The sequence below is a fragment of the Varanus komodoensis genome, unplaced genomic scaffold (assembly GCF_004798865.1).
Source record: "Varanus komodoensis strain SLA01 unplaced genomic scaffold, ASM479886v1 scaffold11, whole genome shotgun sequence".
Lineage (NCBI taxonomy): Eukaryota > Metazoa > Chordata > Lepidosauria > Squamata > Varanidae > Varanus > Varanus komodoensis.
Genome location: NW_025335317.1, coordinates 17,663,391 through 17,683,566, shown reverse-complemented (window position 1 = coordinate 17,683,566; position 20,176 = coordinate 17,663,391). Strand labels below are relative to the sequence as shown.

General features: G+C 43.1%; 1 protein-coding gene across 1 annotated transcript in view; it reads left to right on the top strand.

Annotated features, from left to right (window-relative positions):
• Positions 1-20,176, top strand: part of CDH23 (cadherin related 23) — a 598,322-nt gene that overhangs the window by 454,175 nt on the left and 123,971 nt on the right. The window contains exons 33-34 of the mRNA XM_044420488.1: positions 17,398-17,458; positions 19,683-19,831. Of these exons, the coding sequence (XP_044276423.1) occupies positions 17,398-17,458; positions 19,683-19,831 (210 nt within the window). The remainder of the gene's footprint in view (positions 1-17,397; positions 17,459-19,682; positions 19,832-20,176) is intronic.

The window sequence follows — 20,176 nt, the reverse complement described above, 5'->3', positions numbered from 1 at the left end:
GCCAGTGGGGCTCCTCAGAGCAGTCACCAGCCTTCTGTTGCTGTGGACTCGACACATGGCTGACCCCACGAGGGCCCCAAGCCACAAGACTAGAGCTCCTTGCCCTCGCCGCTCGCACCCCTCCTCTCCTGTGCTCCGTCCCCAGCCTGAAGAACCTCCCACGGCAGCAGAGGAAGAGCAGGGGGCTTTCCAGACGGGGACTGGAACAGAAGTGCTGGAACAATGGTTTTGCGTCAGGCAGCATGTGCTACGCCTGGCCTGCATACCGGCAAGCCATAGCACTGTACTTGGATTTTGGCAGGGCCTGTGCTTTGTTGTAATCAGCAATCCTGCTTTATTGAAAAGTCCAAGAACAGGAAGCGTGGCAATTTAAAGCAAGTAATCGCAAGGCTATGCGGAGAGGAGGAGATGAGGAAAATTAGGAATACGTACAAAGACATCACAGAGAGTGTGAGGAAGAACAAGCAAGACCAAAAAGAAACTAGCTATCTGGCTCTCTCTGGGAAAGACAGGCACATAAGCTGGGACATGGATCTCAGAGCTAACTGTGCAGAACACGGGGATCGCTGAATTGCAGAAGCATAGATGGTGTAATGATTTCCTGTTAGGGCAATGACTGGCTCCTTCCTTGAATTTCCTTATGGACTGTATTGAGTCAGGCAGTGTCTGCAAAGCCAGGTCTTGCGCATAAAAGGAGGTCTTCCAGATGTGTGAGCATTGTGCATAGAGAATAAAGCTGCTTTCTGTGAAGCATTCGGGGTCTTTCTAGACCAAGTGCGTCTGTGTGAGCTTGTGCCAAAAGTAACTCTAAGGAAGAAAGTGGGAGAGCAGAATTTGGAGTCTTGTTTTTTGTTTTTGTTTCTCTCTGTGAAGCTAGCCCTGAATAGGATAGACCATAGGAAAGGCTGCTGGTGAATGAAAGCATGCATTCACAAGTTTCTGTGGTGCTTCCAATTTCTCTTCAAGACCACATGTTTTTCCCTGAAGCCAGCACAGAGGAGGCTGTGTGGCATGCACTGAATTGGCTTCCTCCCACTGAGAATCCCCCTCCTGAGTCTGCCAGAGGTATTGCAAGATGACCAGGTTTAGCTCCTAACCATGGACATTTTGGACAGCAAGAGGACAAGTATGTTGTGTAACAAGTCTGGACTTTAGTGGTCTGGAACAAATATTTCCTCAGCTCACCTAACCAATGTTATGCTGCTAAATCTGAGATCATCATAAAAGGTGAGGAAGCAACTGCAGTGGCTTTGTGGCGCTCAAGGGGTTTCTTGTGGTGGCAAGAGAATACATGGTTTCAAATATACATATATCAATATATAGTCATAGATATATAATAAAATATAAATGAGGAATATATATATCCCTCCTCTGTGATTTATAACAAGGAACTTGTAAGAAGAGCAGAACACCTCAAGTTGCTGTGACTTGGATTACTTCACAGTTGGTACTCACAGTGTGGGTGGGTTCACATAATGGTGGTTTTTTACCAGTGTTCATCCGTTCAGTCATCCAGGTACCATTGTGGTATTTCAGCATGGCACATTTGGTTTTTAGCAATCACAGACAGAAACAATGGTCTGCTCTAAGATTTCTCAGTACCACAGTGGCTTATCGGAGTTATCCAAGATCAGCTTGGCAAGATTCCCCTTCCTAGGTCAGGGATAGCCACCCTGACCTCAGAGGGGAGAGTTTGAAATCTGTCCCCTGTCCCCTGCAACCATAATGTAGAGAACTGCATTGGCTGCCCTCTAAGGTTGGAAAATCAACCTCAAAGAGATGGAGAAGAGGGTGTTCTGGTAAGCAGGGAAGGGAAGAAACCAGAGAGGCCAGGATTAATGCTGTTCTGAGCCTCTTTCAGGCTGCTTCTCCTTTCAGAGCCCATCAGTATGCGCACAAGAAAATCGCATCTAGTGTAACATGCAACCATCAGAGGATGCGGAGATAAGAATGGCCTCCACTGCTCCTTCTGTCCTGCTAGCTTCAGCCAGGAAGGCCCCTGAATACACAGAATGTGTCCCCTTTCCTTTCAGAGGCTTTCCCTTGGTCCTCCAAAAATTGTTGGACTACAATCACTATAATCTGTAGGTAACAACCATTGTCTTTGCTGACAGGAGATGTGAATCCAGCAACACCTGGAGGTACAGGGTCTCTGCCTGTAGTATAAGCCACAAGAGGCAGTTAGGAGGCGCAAGAGTGGTTCCTATGAGTCCAATGCTGTATAGGAGACATTCCTATCTGGTGGCAAGATATAAATCCTGCCTTGATTACAGATGAGTTCTTAAAACTCCAAAGTTCTTTTCTGCCACCCCTGAATAAAACTTGCAAGGCGGCTGTTTCATAATGTTGATTAGACCCCTTTGATGGTTGTAAAATTAAAATATGTCAACGCATCAAAATATGATTTTGTATGGGAATGACATAAAAGCTTCAAGATTTGCTTTTGTTTATGCAGTAACATTTCTGATTGTCTCTTGATATTAACATGAGAGTCTGTGATAGGGAGCAATGCAATAAGGAGTAAAATTGAACCTAGTAGCCAAGTCTTCCAAAAGACAGCAAAGAAGATGCTCTCTCAAATGAAATGTACTGAGAGAGGGGGAAGTGTGTGCTTGTGAGGGATCTCCTGTGAAACTTGCTTTAATAAATTGGAGATTGCTTTTCTGACCAAAACGAAAGGAAAGTCAAATGCATTAAAGTGAACATAAACACTGTCACAAATCAAATTCAGGAAACAGACAATTCAATAATCTTTTTAGTTTAAAATCAATTTTACAGCTCAGGCTAGGTGTATTCTGCCTTCATTTAAGGTTTGTGTTTTGCCAGCTTATGTCATAAATCCTTTTAAATGATTGGCACCATAAACCACTAATATTCTGAACTTGGTATTTTCCTTTCGATTCAGATGAGGAGCTGTCATGCACTAAAGCATTTAGGGAGATGTGAGAGCTGCATTTAGGTGCCTAAATCGGATCTGCTCGAAGTTGTTCAACCGCCGTAGCTTGCTGTGTGCAGACTATTGATAGACCTCCTTACAGAGTTAGGATGGCTTTGTGCCAAACACTGGGTTAGTCCAGATCTGTGGCACTGGTGGAAGTGGACTTCTTTGTCCCCTCCTCCCCACAGCAGCCGTGCTGCTCCTCTGGATATGCTATACAGAGGTTGAAGGAGGCGCGTTGCGGTGCACGGAGAAAGGGGCATCCCTCATAACCAGGTGGAAGAAAGCCTTTTTATCCCTGGCTCCAGCACATTGTTGCAGGGGGTGTCTGTGGAAAGATCTGCCAGTGTATTTTTCTTTTTCTAAAGAAAATGCCCCTGCCCCTTCCACCCATCTGGATTGGGAACCTGGGGCGGGAAACAATCCCAGTGCAGCAGTTCCCCAGTGCAAATCATGCCAGCCTGAAATTGCTTTTAGCCACAAAGGTGTCTCTGCAAGAGGCATGCATTGTGGTCTTTCAGTCCCTTCTCACAGAAATTTACAGGCCTATTTTGCAATGTTGTCGTCCTCCAGAGCCTCTCCCCTGCTTCGCAGCTTTTTTTGTAGACTTCTTTAGAGTGAGGAAAGTCGAAGCTGGTATTAAAGTTTAGACCACAACATACCAGAACAAAAGCTTCATGAGAAGTCACATGTCTGTTATTGTGCAGCTATCCCACAGTGCCACTTTGTAGAGAAAGGCAGAGAAATGCACAAAAAAAAAAAAAAAATCTACGTAGAGATTCCTCCCACAATGAAAATGGAAGAAGAAGCCTTAGTAAAACAGTGGGAACAACTCCTCATCTGGAGAAGCCCAAAGTGGGAAACATATGGGATTTTGTCTGTTTCCCCATGTTTTCCTTTCCATACCCAGTAGCGACTCCAGAGGAAGGATTTGCATCAAAAATGGTTCTGGGATGATGCTGCTCTCTCCCTGCTTGCACTGTGATGCCTGCACTGTGATCTTAATCCAAACTGAGAAGGCCAGCAGCTACATGTCAAAAAAAAAAAGTACATCAGGAGATACAGCCACTGATTATTCACACAATGCCTGGTTTGATTCTTAGTGGCTGAGCTGCAAACCAGAAATCTGTCCCCCACAATTCATTACCAAATGAATTTCAGCAAGCTTCTCTCTTTCAGCCTTGGCTCCACATCTGAAATATTGGCTAATAATTCTAACCTCACCATACTGGGCTGTTATAAGGAACATCAGTGTAATGTATGGAAAGCACCTTTGAACACTGTAAAACAATACATAAATGCCAAATATTTACCCACATTTGTCCCTCAGCGGCACTACAAATTCATTTCTTTTTTCAGGTAAATATTTTTAATTTCAGCAGCATGCAACCCCCTCTTGAGGCTCTCTAGATCATTTAGGTAGCCTTTACTGCTTAATTTATTTAAACAGTTTTCTTCAGTATCTACATGAGTATCTATGGAACAGCACTGCACATATAAAGATGATGTCATTTTTTGTGAAGAGGAACGGTGGGAGTGCAGTCCAGTTATTTTCACACATGCCTGTTCAGAAATAAGCCAACTGAAAGCATGATTTTTGTGACCAAACTTAATACAATTATAATTTTAAATATAAGCATCTGGTCAAAGAATAAACTAAGTTATGCATATGAGCAAAGGCACTAAACGTTAAAATGTAGCAGAAGGCTTAAACAGCACAATTTTTCTTTCCCATTGCAATTCCAGCTTTCAAGAAATGTCACTGTGCATTTCTTGGGAACAGGCTGGGGAACATTTTAAAATCCTGCAGCCACATTCCTTCATGGGTAACCTTCCAAGGTCCACTTGCCGGTGGAGGGTAGGGCAAAAGCAAAAAGGAAGCAGAGTCTTCCCACATTCTCCCTGTCTCTCCTCCACATCTAATATTCATATCCCAACTCTCACCCTTTCCACCCACACAGCAATTAGGTTGGAGGGAGCCCTCTCCTCAGAGTTAAGAGATGTTTTCCAAGCCGAAATTCCATGCATCGGGGGCCATGCAAGAAGTCCCTCCTCAGCTGTGACTAGATCTCTCTGCAAATCCCCCACGTGGCACTTAAGCTCTGTTTTAAAGCTTCCGGAGGCACAAATGAAAGCTTAAAAAAAAACCCTCAGCAGTCCTGAGTGCTGTGGGGGAGGCCACAGGCCAGATGGGGAGGCTGTGCAAGCCAGAGGTTCCACGCCTTTGCTTTATGGTGTCTGGAAGGCCAGCCATCTTGGGAAAGGGCAACTTCTTGTCTTAGCTCTTACGGCTGCAAAGCAATCGGCTTGATCCAAGGAAGGCATTTGAGCTCACTGACAACTAGAACACTTCAGTGCCTAATTGTCCATTTGTATCACTCATTTCAGTTGATCTCAAGCAAAGCTGTCAATCCTGTGTTTGAACGAAAATAACTTTCATAGTATGACAAAGCTCTTCTTCATTTTCTTTCATCCATTTGTCAGATTTTACTTTTCCAAAAGCAAGTGCCACTACGAGGCTATAATTTTCCAGTATTCCAGGCAGCCAGGATTCCAGCAACAAAGCATGTTGTACTCTAGCTTCTTAAGACACCTTGACAGAATATAAGAAACTTACTACTATTTCTGAGCCTTTTTCTTGAGAGACGCAGTGGCTATTGTCTGCTGGAGCTTTAAAGATCTAGCTTCCTAAAGCAGTGAATCAAAAATAAAACTGCCAAGATCCTACCCCTCTTATACAAATTGTTGGTGCAGCTGTACTTCAAACATGCCAATCTAGCTGTCTTTGAAAGGGGATTTGACAGATTCGTGGAGGATAAGGCTATCAATGGATACTAGTTCTGATGGCTATGTGTTACTCTGGGGGATGGTGTAGCTGTATTTGCATCCTACTTGCAGATGGCCTGAAGGTGGCTAATTGTCTCCTGTGTAAATGGAATGCTAGTCTATCATGCCAGCATGGTTTTTGTTCTTTTCTTAATGAACTTTCCTATTTTCTTTATTTTAGTTTCAGGGTATTTCTTAGTGTAAGAAGGAAAAGCCTTCTTAAAAAAAACTTGTTTTTTTCAGCATGATTACTATCTCAAATGATTGCTCCAATCAGATCTGTTCCGATTATGTTGCCAGACTAGGTTTCCTCCTGCTGGACTGTGGAGGCATGTTGACGCTTGCAAATACATTGCTGAAACCCAGTGAAGGGAAATGTGCTGCAGATGAATTTTACGGTCTGAAGAAAAAGTAGTGATGAATAAAGGGCCAAGTGCCCTACCCGTGCCACTTCTCCTTTTGAAAGCAGCCCCTCCTGCATCTGCTCTCTCCATTACAAGGAGTAGCAGCTGTCAAGAGTTTTCTTGTTAGTATGCTCATGAAGCTTACGCCTCTGCAGACAGAGCTTGTAGTGGTGAGATGTCCTCTATTGTTACATACTGAGACTGTCACTACCAGTTTGCCCAAGAACACCTGTATGCCTCAGTCTGGCACCCTTCAGATGTGTTAGATTGCAGCTCCCATCATTCCCAGTGCAGCCCATGCTGCCAACCAGCCTCCCATTGGGATGATGGGACTTGCAACTGAACTCATGGAGGCTGCCAGGCCGGGGAAGGCCATGCTACACCATCAGCCGATTAGAGAGAGCCAAATTTAAAGTCCATCCTCCTAATCACATACAATGCAGGAACATAGGAATGCAGTGTATAGAAACGAGAGCAGTGAATGCAAAGCACTCTTGCTGCTCAAGGCTTCCCTCCCCGCAGTGCGACTTCAGTCTCTTTTGCTGCAAGAACTGGACCAGCACCCATTCCTGGACACACAGCTTTATAGAGGAATGACACAGAACCCGATCTAAGCAAAAGGGGCATGTCATGGTCACATAAAATCTGAGCTGTGCCCTATGGCATCGGAAGCAGGGAACTTTTTGAGTTACATTTCTGAGTTACCTGTCTTTTCTTTCCGGGCTAAACATAATGCCCCAAATCAGGACCTTTCTGTACAATCCATGTTTTACATTTGTTTGCTGGGCATGGTCAACACAATCCCTTTAACTGAGCACACGAAGTGCCTTCGATTTTCAGACCATAGGTTAATTTTTGCTCAGCACGGAATACTTGCTGCAGCTCTCTAACATTTCCAGCAGGGTATTTTTCAGTAGCTGTAACTGGAGACTCCAGGTGAGTGCAGCTGGCAAACTACTGAGCTATGACTCTTCCTAGGAACACTTACACTTTTGCAGCAACATTGCACCATGCAAACACAATAGTCTGCAGGCAGGTAAATATTATATACTGCAGACATGGTTGCTGTTCCACATATGAATGTGGTTGCATCAGTGTCCACTATAGATATAACTTGTGGCAGAAGCAGTAGTAATAAACAAATGTCTTTTGCTATTATATTTTAAGATTTTAAAAAAATCTTTCTTGCATTGTCCCATTTCCACATGACAAGACAGATTTATCCAGACCTGACACACAGAAAAAAATAGTAAATGGCAGGAGTGTCCCTGCAGTTTCCCCATACCATTTACAGCTTTTGTACACCTTCCTGCAGTACAACTGATAGATGATAAAACGTGGTCACGCTTTGTATGTTTTTTGAAAAGCTAATCTCCTACCCCACCCTTACTGAACCTGCACAGACAGGATGTTCTGCTGTTGCTCTTGAAGAAATAGCTTACTTGGGGCATCATGCAGTTGCCATAAATGTGTTGTACATACAATGTGACCTTGCATAAAGACCCTCATATTTGATTTGTGCAGAATGGCCCTCCGTTTCATGCAGTTTCTTTTGCAAAATGCTCTGGAATCCAAGTGAGCATTGCCCATGCGTCCCCAATCCCAAGGGACCTTATTCATGTCTTCCTTTTCCTTTGATTCCATCTTCGCTTGTACAATACAGTTTCAATATATCAAGTAGGTATGAAACTCATTATGTTCCTATCTCCTTTTTCATTGAGAGGAATAAAATGAGTGTTACGTACTTCAGGGTCTTGCATCCGAGTCACCCCATGACTTTCCCAAAGGGCTTGGGTTATCGGAGACTGACCAATGGTCCGTGGAGAGAAACAGAGTCACATTTCAGTCGACTCCATGATGCTCCAGTCGTGGCTGACTGGTGCTTTTCTTGAACAGCTTTCACGGGTGTGGTGGGAAGTGGGTCTGCTGCGCTTGACACTACGAACAGACTGCCTTAATGAGCCCAGGCGCTTCCAGAACCTGAGCTGTGGCTCACTCGCATCTTCCGGATGGTAGGGCATACACTCATGTGGCCCATGGAAGGATTGGTCTAGAGCTGCTGGCTTGCACAGTGTGACAAAGATGAGGCAGGTGGCCAGGAGGATGAAGATGCAGATGAGGGCAATGATAATCGGCAAGGAGTCGGCCTTCTCCACAGTCGGCTCAGGGCTCAGGTGGACCAGCTCCGTAGTGACGTTGAAGAATGCGAGCACACTGGTGGCTGGGGAGGTCTCATTTGCTGTAGCGTTAGTGCTCATCTTTCCTGCAAGACATGATCAGAGTAAAGATCAGGGAAATGGAGTTGTCGGTATGTGTGAAAGAAGAGACTGCTGGCATATGTGCAAGATCATTAGGCATAACAAAAGGACCATGCAGAATTATAAATATAGGTACTTTTCACTCTGTAGCACAATGGTTCTGTTCAGGTGCCACCAAGCAGTTCCACCACTATAGGTATACACGTTTTTATATACCATCCTTCATGGCAAATTGACTCTCTAAATGGTTTCTCTACATTCCTTTCTGTCATATGCTTTCCAGTCGCCAGTTCTAGCAAGCTGGTGACCTACCAGAAAGGCTTCTCTCAGTTAGTGAAAATGACCAGCTCTTCTTTTCAGAGTCATTGTCACACAGTGCAATTCTGTACATTTCTGTGCATTGAGCTTCAACCAGTCTTATTTTGGGGTGAGGTATGTGTAGGGTTCCAACCTTAGTTTCTAATTTCTATACAGGAATATTGAACCATAATGATAAGCTAGTGAGAGTAATTTTGAAGGTGCTTGCCTTAGATTTAAAGTCTGTAGACATCGCCTTCTCTTTGTGTTGCAAGTGTACAAAACTGATACTTTTACTCTTAAACAATTAACAGATATTAAAATTTAATCACCATATTTTCTCCAGAGAGGTCAGAATGCCTAGGGGAGAGATGCTTAATACCGTGAGAACCACCTTTGTTCTCAAAGTATCTTTCCGTTGCCATGTTCAGTCGGGCAAGTTAGAGTTTTTCATAATTACACTGAACTCTTACAACAGAAAAGCAGCAGGGAAAAATAAGTAATAAAGAATAGTTGGCCTAGTACAGAATTATGGGGTTTGAAGTGGATTTTTAATTGTCTGGGATGATCCCTGCTGTGGCTACGATTATAGAGAAGACTTTCTTAAATGTCAGATGCAGTGTGACTAATGTTTGTCTACCGGGGGTGGAAAAAGGTAGAATGGGAGCTTGACAAATCAGTGGAAAGAATCAAATATTTAATGGCTATGCCAGTCAGGCCTTACTGAGCGCATGAATCTACAGTGTGCTGAAGACATATCCTAAAATCTCTGGCTTGTATGTATGCTGTACCCAAATCAACAGGCACACTGACCATTTCTCTTCAGTGACTTGTTCAGACTTGCTTGCTTTGGAGAGGATTGAGGATTGCCAGGGAAGCTCTTCCACTGCAGCTGTATGCAAGTCAACACAAATGCTTGGGAGAGCGAGACCCTGGTCTTTCGCATGGCCTTAGATAGGTTTTGAGCACGAAATGCTCAGGCTTTGGCTACCACGTAGAATGGTGAAACTTTGGCTAGAAACTTAGAAACAGCTAGAAATGTTTCCCTGTTTCCCTGATAATGGGTGGCTATTGTCAGTGCAAGACACACACCATGTCGATAGTGCACACCCATGTGCAGTCCTGACATGGAGACACACTGTGCAAGCAAGAGGACCCCCACGGTGCTCGGCTTGTACATATTAGGGCTGTCTCCAGGAGCTCACCATGTCAAAACATGTCAAGAGTTCCAGTCTTTCTAATTTACCCTGCATTGAAGATATTCAGCCTACTTTCTGTATTTGGAATCAGTACAAATGCTGCCTTTTCATCCTTCATATTTGAGTTATTTAATTTGTGAACAAAGATGGCAGTGAAATTAATTAGTCTGTTATGGTGTTGAGAAGAAATCTAGCAAGTATATTCGTAGTAAAATGCACAGAACTGCATTTTACATACATGTTTTCAGTAAATGATCCTATCATATTCCTTTTGTGTTGCACTTACACTGGTTTAGCCTCAAGGAAGAACACACACATGTGCACACACACACACACACATAGATGGTTGGCATTCTGTGACCTTCCTCTACACCTTCCTGTATGTGTGTATTTATTTATTTACATACATATATTTGTAAAATATAAAGGTAAAAGGTAAAGGTTTCCCCTTGACATTAAGTCCAGTCATGCCTGACTCTAGGGGGCAGTGCTCATCTCCGTTTCCTAGCCAAGGGAGCCAGCGTTTGTCCGCAGACAGTCTCCGTGGCCATGTGGCCGGCATGACTAAACACCAAAGTGCACGGAACACTGTTACCTGCCCACCAAAGTGGTACCCTTTTATCTACTTGCATTTGCATGCTTTCGAACTGCAAGGTTGGCAGGAGCTGGGACGGAGCAATGGGAACTCACCCCGTTGTGCAGATTCAAACCGGCGACCTTTCGATCAACCAGCCCAGCAGCACAGCGGTTTAAACCACTGTGCCACCTGCAGTTCCACATATATTTGTAGGCCGCCTATAATTGCCAAGGCCTTCCTAGGCGGCTTACAATGTAAAACATACCAACAGCAAAAACACATTAAAAACCAATTAAAACTTGATAAAGTAGACAGCTATAAAAACAATTAAACAGGGCCACAGCATACAGGCTAAACGTTAAAAAAAATCCTTAAAAGATTTAATATCGCTGGTAAACCTTCCTCTACTTAATATCTCTAGTATTACCTCTCATAAATAAGATTTTGCAGTATTTAAGAATAAAGGGGTCAGTGCATTATGAAAATAGTCACATCTAGACAGGTTCTCCTGTTAAAACATGTGCTTTAGACACTATAGAAAACAATAAGAAAAACTTACTTGCTTCTTTAACTGTGAGTTGTTGGACCCAAGATGCTCAGGAACCTTGCAGAAAAAGCCTCAACAGATCTTGCAAGCTCACTATATTGATGGAACAAGTAAAAATAACAAAATTCTGTATTCAGCTCACTCTTCAATGTGCAGAATAGCAATTACCAAGTTGAGGGAACCAATTGTCTTTCCCCTGGGAGTATAGAAAGAAAAGAAAACACTTAAAAACTCAGACTTGATTTCAAGAGAAACATGTAGGCACGCAAAATTGGCATCTTTCATCTATATAAAATGTGAATTTTAAGACAAGATTTTTTGGGGAAAAATAATTTTTAACACATACTTTTATATACACAATTAGTCAAATGGAAGCAAACAGGGAAGCACAAGTGAGTAACCTACTTGTATCTTTATGAGAGGCGATCACAATGACATGTGACAATATGTCTGTGGAATATGTCTAGGGAACAACCTTGCCACTGCAGTACAGCTGGTGCCAAATTTGGTACCAGGTTAAAGTGGCCCTCTTCTCAGAGGCCTTTAAAGACTTACTTGACTGCCCAGGGGCTTTAGCGGGATTACCCATCCCAGGTGTTTGTTAGAGATAGTTTTTGCTATTGTCTGTTTGGCTGTTTTAAACTTTTGAATGTTTTTTTCTACTTTATGATGTTTTTGCTGCACTTTTATTATCTGTTTTTATGGATCCTTGTAAATAGCCCAGAGAGCTTCAGCTGTGGGGTGGCATATAAATGAAATAAATAAATATAAGTATGATATAAGAAACATTCAGTTGTACCTGTTTTGTGACTACTTCCTCAGAAGTGGTCCTCATGTCTAGGAAATGTCAAGAAACAGGTAAAGGGTTGCTGCATCTTCTCTTAGATAAAAAGAGAATGCTGCTCATACTCTAACCTTCCCCTTTTCCATACAATTTGCCTCTGCCCCTAAATGTAATGCTTGAGGTGGCCCTAACTCAGCAGCTCTTATTGCTTTATCCTGGTAGCTTTCCAGATGAATATTGTACTTTCCCTGTAGGTGAAGCCTTAAACTCACACATTTTCCCAAACATTCACTGAAGTTCAAACAGCAAAATGGGATGCCTTTGAATGCACTGACCTTTTTCTTGGAAGATGTCCCTGGATTAAAATGCATCACTCCAGCTGCAGCAAAGTTCTTAGCTCATTGGCAGTCCTTGTTATCTTACTCAGAGATTTTAGTTAATTTTACTTCTTTGTAGCTTCTGTCCTTGCACCCCCCTCTCTTCCAGCTTTTAAAGGAGATGTTTTTCTCTGTTCTTCATTCTCTGGGCCCTTGTATGGCTTCTGTTGTCTTTCAGCCCCTGACAACTTGGGGGAGGGGTAAAGGGAACATAGGGTGTGGGCGGGGGACGGGGGAGGATGGAGAACACAGGAGCAAAGTAACTTAGATGTTGTAGTAAACATTTCATTTAGTGTAAATCCAAAGTTGCAAGCTTTCTGAGTATCCTGGGTTAACTTTCTTGGACAGGCATAAAAGATAGGGCTTTTGAAATGGGAGCCCTTAGTGAATTGTGATTCTTCACCTGCAGCAGTTGCTCCATCCCCTGCTGAAAGTTTGAATGGTACAGTCTGGTCACTGGAGTCTATTCATTGAAAGCCAGCCTCCAACTTAGTCAGCAGTTGATTTGGGACCAGCAATTGGGGGAAGGGGAGAGACAGGAGGAGCACCTCTGGCCGCAGTTTCTGCCAGCCTTCCATTCTCAAAGGAACTTTCTGCCCACCCTTACTTATTATTTTGCCCATATCCCCATCTTTAAGATCAGTCTCTCATCCTTCATGTAATGTCTCCCAATTTCTAGGTTCACCATTCTTTGTTATATGAAACAACAAAAATGGTCTTGCTCTAGCCCGGAGCTGTCAGCAGGGGCAGAGAGAGAGAGTCACACAGAGAGAGAGAGAGAGAGAGAGAGAGAAGTGGGCACAAAGGCAGAGTATATGAAGCAAGCTGAGCAAGGGAGAACTTGAGTATCTTTCCTGGTATTTCACAAGGGCAGCAAATGCAGCGTGATGTGGGAAGGGAAATGGTAGTGTCCCAATGTAGGTTTCCAGTCTGCCCTTTTCTGAGCTGAGAATGCAGCAACAGCAGGACTGAAGTGGTTGAGTCAGGCCTGGAATTATGCTTGGTCTCCCTCCTGTGACTCGTGTTGGTTTGCAAGGCTGCAGACGAGAGCTGGATTGCTACTGTTGTGGAGCGCAGTGACTCCAGGAACTCCAGTGAGCCTGCCTTTCATGCCACATGGTCAGTTACAAGGTGCAGAGTGGGCCCACCGTTGCACTGAAAGATGCAACCTTTGCGACACACGCATGTGTTTTCACCAATGCATGCATTGGGGCACCAATACATTGCAGCACAGTTGACACACCTTTCGTTGTTAGGATATAAAGTCTGCGAGTTGAGTTAAAAATATTTACTGGAACTTATCTTAAACCAAGCAAGACTGGACTTATCTATTCCAAGCTAAGCCATTATTTACTGAAATTAATCTCTGCAGAAACAACCATTAACCATGAAAGCAACAGCCTAATTCTTTGCTATGTGTTGCTTTCATGTTTATTGTCAGGAAGCCTAGCTATTTAATTGCACCATCATTTATAACTGATAGTATCACTTCTGCATTTTGCTATTTAGTACAGTTTTGAACCTGCATCCAAAGAGTAGAATATACATCAGCCTGCATTATGTCAACATAAAACTACTATAGGCATGTAAGTAGCTGTTGTCTTTTTGGCATCCAGTAGAATTTTTTTCTTAAAGGCTGAAATCCAAAACTCAGCAGTGGTATGTTCCATGGATAGAACTGCGGCCAGATGGAACTGTCTGAAGCACTCACCAGTGCATAGATCTTACTGTCCCTGGTGCTGGGGAAGAGCAAACGCCATGTATTTAACAAGCCTCCATGGCTGGGAGCAATTTTTGTTTCATCTCCATTCTAGCTACTGCAGTCGCAGGAGTTAGTGCTGGATAGATCTGTGATACTTAGATTAAAGACTGCAGGTATCTACACAGAAACAAGTTTGTTTGTTTCTTACATCTTTTTTACTGCCCAGTAGCTGAATTTCTCTGGGTAGTTCCCAACCATTTAAAACAGAACATGCAGTATACCTAACAGAAGTAGAAGCAAATGCAGAATGACTTGCATGAAGAAATAAGCTATTGCACATTATGGCTTTCGTTTCCTCAATGTACAACTTCTCTTTAGTTGCTCTACTCTTATGCCATACTTTCCTCCAAGCACCATTCATCTTTTGCATTCACTTTCTCTCACTTCCGCCTACTCCCAACACACACACTGCAAAATAAAAATTCTAAATTTCTAAAGTCAGTAGGGTATTTTTCATCCCTCTGCTCTCATAAATGGTATACCTATTTTTTCTCTGATATACTTGCATCAAAACTACCTACAAGAAGTAAGTTATTCCTAGGTTTCATCTACTTAACTCCAATCTCACCAGTGGAGCTTCAGACAAGAGCTTCGGACAAGACATTGCTTGCAATGAGCAATAAGAACACCAGATGGTATCATCAGCTTATGTTTCCTGTAGTGTCAGACAATAATATCCCATTTATACAGGCTACCTCTGAAACATGGAAAGGACAGTAACAAACTGTGCAAGTGATATCTGAGGTTCTGAACCTGTTCCTAAAGATGACTTTTGGCTTCAGAGGAATATTAGATAGTAACTTGCTTAAACCCAGTAGCTCCTGCACTTTGTTGAATTGTACATATCAGCTCTTCTGGGTTGTTTGTTCTTCGCACACCACAGCATTTGCTTATACAGGCAGTCCCCGGATTAAGAACACCCGACTTACAAACAATTATAAGGAAACTGCCATAAAGAATAGATAAGTCCAGTAATTATAAGCAAACTGCCTTAAAGCCCATTAATTAAAAAAAACTATGAAAAATCACCATAGGGAGAGAGGAAGCAAAGGGGGGGGGGGGAGGGAGGTTTCCAAATCTGCAAGACCTTTTTATTTAACCAATATTTTAATGTTAATTGGTTTTAATTGCATGCTTATTTATTTAACTTATTTTAACTATTCTATTTTATATATTCAGTCGTGGTGTAGTTAATCTATAGTTGTTTAGGATTCAGATTATGTTGTAAGCCATCCAGAGACGAAAGTGATAGATGGCCTATAAATGTCCTAAATAAAATAAATCATGCCTTCCTGCTCCACCCATCTGGAGAGGCTCTCCAGCATTGGTGAGCCCGGGCAGGGGGAGGGCTAGAGATATTGGTGGCTTTACCACTTTCACAGAGGTCCTACACACCTAACCCCCACAAATGTGGAGGGCCGACTATATGTGACCTGACTTGCATACAAATTTGACTTAAAGACGAATTTCCATTTTCTCAGGAATGGAACTCCCAGACTGCTTGAAAAGCTTCAGAATTACAACCCAGTTTGCTATATATTCCTATGCAATTAAAACACTAAATGTTCAGGGGTGAACATAAAGGGTAACATTACTAGGTTTGTGTACACTCTGTGTCATCCACAAGCCTTCATACATTCTGAGGGAGGTACCACCAGCCAGATGCACAGAGTAACGTCTCTTTTCGGCTGGCAGTATTTCGCAATGTCCAAAAGTGGAATTCTCACACGAGAGATTCACATCGCATAGCCTGAGTGTGTTTCCCTTTGAATGTGACATGAAGCGTTGGCAGCTGAATACAGAAGTGACTGTGTATTCAGCTACCACTTCCTCAGTAAGGTTTGTCAGAGAAGACACCTGTAGAGCCTACTTGTTACTTAGCAACGTGTGCCTTTTCCGTCAGCTGACACCTTCACGGCCAAAATGTGCATTACAAAAATTATGGAGGTGCTGTCAAAATGGCAGCCCCCAGTTGAATTTGTGTCCTCCCCTTTTCCATTAAGTCTGTTTCCTGTTTACCCACATTTAGCAGCCAGTCTTGTGGGAAAGGGAAATTCACAGTGTGATGGCATCAGGTTGTGAGGCAAGGCACATGACATGTTGCAGAGAGAGAAAGCAAGAATTTGACGCTGAGCTTCAGTTCTTTGTGGCAGCCCTGCTTCGTTTGCAGCATGTTGTTTCTCCAACCCTCTGGGGCCATTTCCTTATTTTCACTTGGGCTTTGGGGACCAGAAGAACACACACAGGTTACACCCTGCAGGTGGTCCACAGACCACCTGTTAAGAATCAGCACTCACTGTCTCAAAGTAAAGTTGGGCTTTTTGCCTAGATGTTCTGTAGTAGTGGCCATTGCAACACTGTGGCTATCATTAATCAATGATATTGATTAAAGGTGTTACAGACCCAGTTTCACGGTCCTACTCAATAATGGATAGTTCAACAAAGCATTTTCTCAGTCTTAACTCTAGTATCAAGAGGCCTGATATAACCTGTTTACGGGAAGGCAATGCAAATACAGATGTTTGGAAGAAAGCAGCAAAATTACCTGGCACTTGAACAGAGATGATGCAATCTCTACCCCTACATGAGGGGGGGCAAGACCTGCACCCCCACCATATTCCTGGCTAGGGTGTCAGTTGTGAACATTCCTAGACAGAATGAGCAGTTATCCATGCTTGTGTGATCAGCGTCCTATCATAAATAATTTGCTGGACCACTTATTTTGAAGCAGCAAGCCACCCTGACAGCCCGTGGTTTGTTCTAGGGATGGTTTGACTCATAATGGGCAGTGTGTCATCCATAGCTGGGAGAGAAATTCTATCATGGGTTGCAGGAACTGGCTAGCAAGCCCCTTGGCAAGAATAGCAAAAACCAGACAGATCTCACTGGTGACACGAACGGTGACAGCCCTCCACTGATGCCCAAGTGGCTCTTTGGAGTGACTGTCATGGGTTCACCACACTTTTAAAAGAAAAAAAAATATCCCCAGAAAACTGCACGATCTATTATTTTCTAAGTGTTTTGCAAGTGCGCAGAAGCACATGTAAGGCTATCTGGTATGAGAGGTGTGTTTCCTTGTCTCTTTGGGCTGTCAAAGGGAGTGGGGAAGTGTTGCAAGAAAAAGGCTGTGTATATGCAAACTTGCATACAATTGCAAGGCCGGATTACCTAGCTGTGAAGGGGGAAAGCAGCAAAAGAAGGTGCATGCAAAAGCAGAGTGGAGACAAGCTGTTACACTTAGCAGTGTAGGTAATAAGTGCTACTGTTGCCAAGGTCCAACTTTTTAATACTTCCTCAAGTCTGGGAAATACTAATACCCCATCTCCTATGTTTGCAGTTCTTTTTCAGCTAAATGGGGTGGGGAATCAGCATTTGGTACAATATAAAAATTGTTCATATTTTCTAGTTTCTGTTTGTTTTGTTCAAAGGTCAAAGCAACAGATGCAGATGAAGGTGTAAATGGCCGGGTGTGGTATAGGATTATCAGAGGTAAGCAGAGATACGTTCATATGTTAATTTTATTCTGGATAGTTGTATTATAGGACACCTGTACAATAACTAGGCATGGGTAGATACCCTGGTGCCCTCCAGATAATTTTGGACTACAACTTCTGTAATCCCTGACTTCTGACTATGCTGGCTTGGATTTATGGGAATTATAATTCAAAGCATCTGAAGAGCAGTAGGTTGTCTATCCCTGAACTGCAGCAACCGTATTTATGCCCTGCAGCCGTAACCTTAACCCCAGTTGCCTTACCAATACTGGTCCAAGTTTTTTTCCTCCATTCTAAACTTAATTATTAGGAGACCTAAATCTGACAGAAATCTTTGAATATATGTGACTTTTGCTGTAATTCCTTTTTGATAACATTAATGCCTTACATTTCATTCTTCATAACCTTGAAGATTAACTGTTCTATAGAAAATGGCTTACATTGTATCAGCACATTTTAATATCTACGTCTCTGTGGTCATGATCTCAAGATGTACTTTATCAGCTGAAGTGACTTTCACATCAAGAATGGGACTTGTTTCCAAGTAAATCTGCCTAAATAGGGAAAGTGAAACAATCAGCATGGCCCAAAAAGAGAAATGTAGTGTTGTGAAAATAGACTCTCTGTCCACATCCAGTAGGAAGCCCATCTGGAAGCTTCACATAGTTGGGGGCAGGGAAGAGTGAACTTCACTATGATTGGAAAAGGATAGTTGGAAGAAGACTAAAAGTGGCAGGGAAAGGGTGCTGTAACTCCCAGCATTCCCCAGCCAGTTTGGCTAGCTAGAGAATGTTAGGAGTCCTGGGAATTTTTGTGTAAATATGCATAGGATGGTTCCCTAAGGCTGCAGTCCTATAGCTACTTACCAGGGTGTTGGTCCCATTGAACTTGGCAGATCTTTGAGCAGGATTACCCTGTAAAGGTAATTAAAAGCCATGAACATGAAAGAGGTAAACAACTGAGAAATACAGTGCTGTCTGTAGCAAAAATCAACAAAGTTACTGCAGCAGAAAGCCATCAAAGATTCCTTACTCCCCCGGCCACCTGGGCAAAATCCTGCCCGGAAAATCCCTGATCCCAGAACCCTGCACCAGCCACTGGATTCAGTACATGACAAACCTAAGCTTGGGGAACAAATGCATTTATTAAAAGGTTAAAATATAGGGGTAGAGGGACTAAAACGCAGAATCTAAAAGGATAAAGCCAGGGAAAAGGGCAAGGGAGGGGACAGAGGAATTGGACAGCAGCAACAGAACGAATTACAGCCAGCCAAGGACTCAACTCCCAGCCTTGTTGGCCCACTTGGACAGCGAAATAACCAACGGCTTCTACCCTAGCCTAAACACAGTAGCTCTACCTTTTACCAGCACAGGATATACAGGATGCCACAGCATTCTTCCACAAGGGGAATCGGCAGCAGTCACAGCCGCCCAAGAGAGAAACGAAAGGCTGCTCAGTTCTTGGACTATACCCACCCACCCACCCACCCCCACCTGGGACAGCTGACCTGTGGGGTGAGGGCCCATCTCCCAGTCCCTGGGGCGAGCCATTTGCTCCAGGTGTTGGCCCTTAGCCAGCCATCGCTGTTATCTCCAGCCTCCTTGAGGCCATAGTTCTGATAGTTCTCCACCACAGGACACAAAGGGAGAATGATGTCTTCCAAAGATCATCAGCACCAGATTCCAGCTAGACTGGCACCTGGTTTTCCTAGCATTTTGTCAGCTCCTGGGTTATCCCTTCCCCTGCATTCTGGAGCCTCAAGAGCCGGTTCACTTCTCAGTCAAATGGCATGTCCAATCTAGGGGGAAACTGCACATTGCACACAAATGCATGTAACAAAGCATTAGCTAGCTTTTTAAAAAAGGCATTAAAAGAGACCTTATTAAACCACGAGAAACGTATTTAATATTTTAATGCATTTTCTAGGTATAGATCTGTAGCATTATCATTAAATTGGCTTAGTTATATTTTTAAAAAATCAAAATGCTTCTGCCGTTCTCATTTAATTCCATATCTCTCTGTACACTGAAGCAGCCAACCATCCCAAAAACGCACTAACATTTTTGCTTCCGTTAAATAGGTTTGCACGTTTCTTTCCGAGGTAGAATAGCCTATCCTAAAGATGCCTCACAAGAAGCACTATGAGGCAGAATTGCAGTCTTTCAGACTGATGGTGTGCCGGCATGTACTGTTCTGCAGTCTTCATTTGTCGTCAACAGGAAACAATTTCAACAACTTCCGGATCAACCCCAGCAGTGGACTGGTCATGCGGGGCTTGCGACCCCTGGACAGAGAACGCAATTCCTCTCACGTTCTTGAAGTGGAGGCCTACAACAGTGAACAAGGACCAATGAGAAGCTCTGTGAGGGTGGGTAGTCCCCCTTCAAAATACTCGAAGGGCTGTCTTAAATTGGTGGGGGGAACTGCAATACAGTAAAATCTCTTGTACCGTTATAGTATCATAATTATTATCTTGTAGCATTGTAGTAGAACTAGCAGCAAGATTTTTGTCAAGTAAACCTGTCAAATACTGAGCAGAGAGATTAAAACTGTTGTCAGAGTATTTGCTATATAGCTAATAGAATTTGAAGTATTTCTTTAGGATGAATTTCTTTGATCTTCAGAATTCATTAGCACCAGATAAGAAAAATGGAGACATACACTTCAGAAAGGGACACATGGCACAACAAACCATTGTGAGTTGTCAGACGTC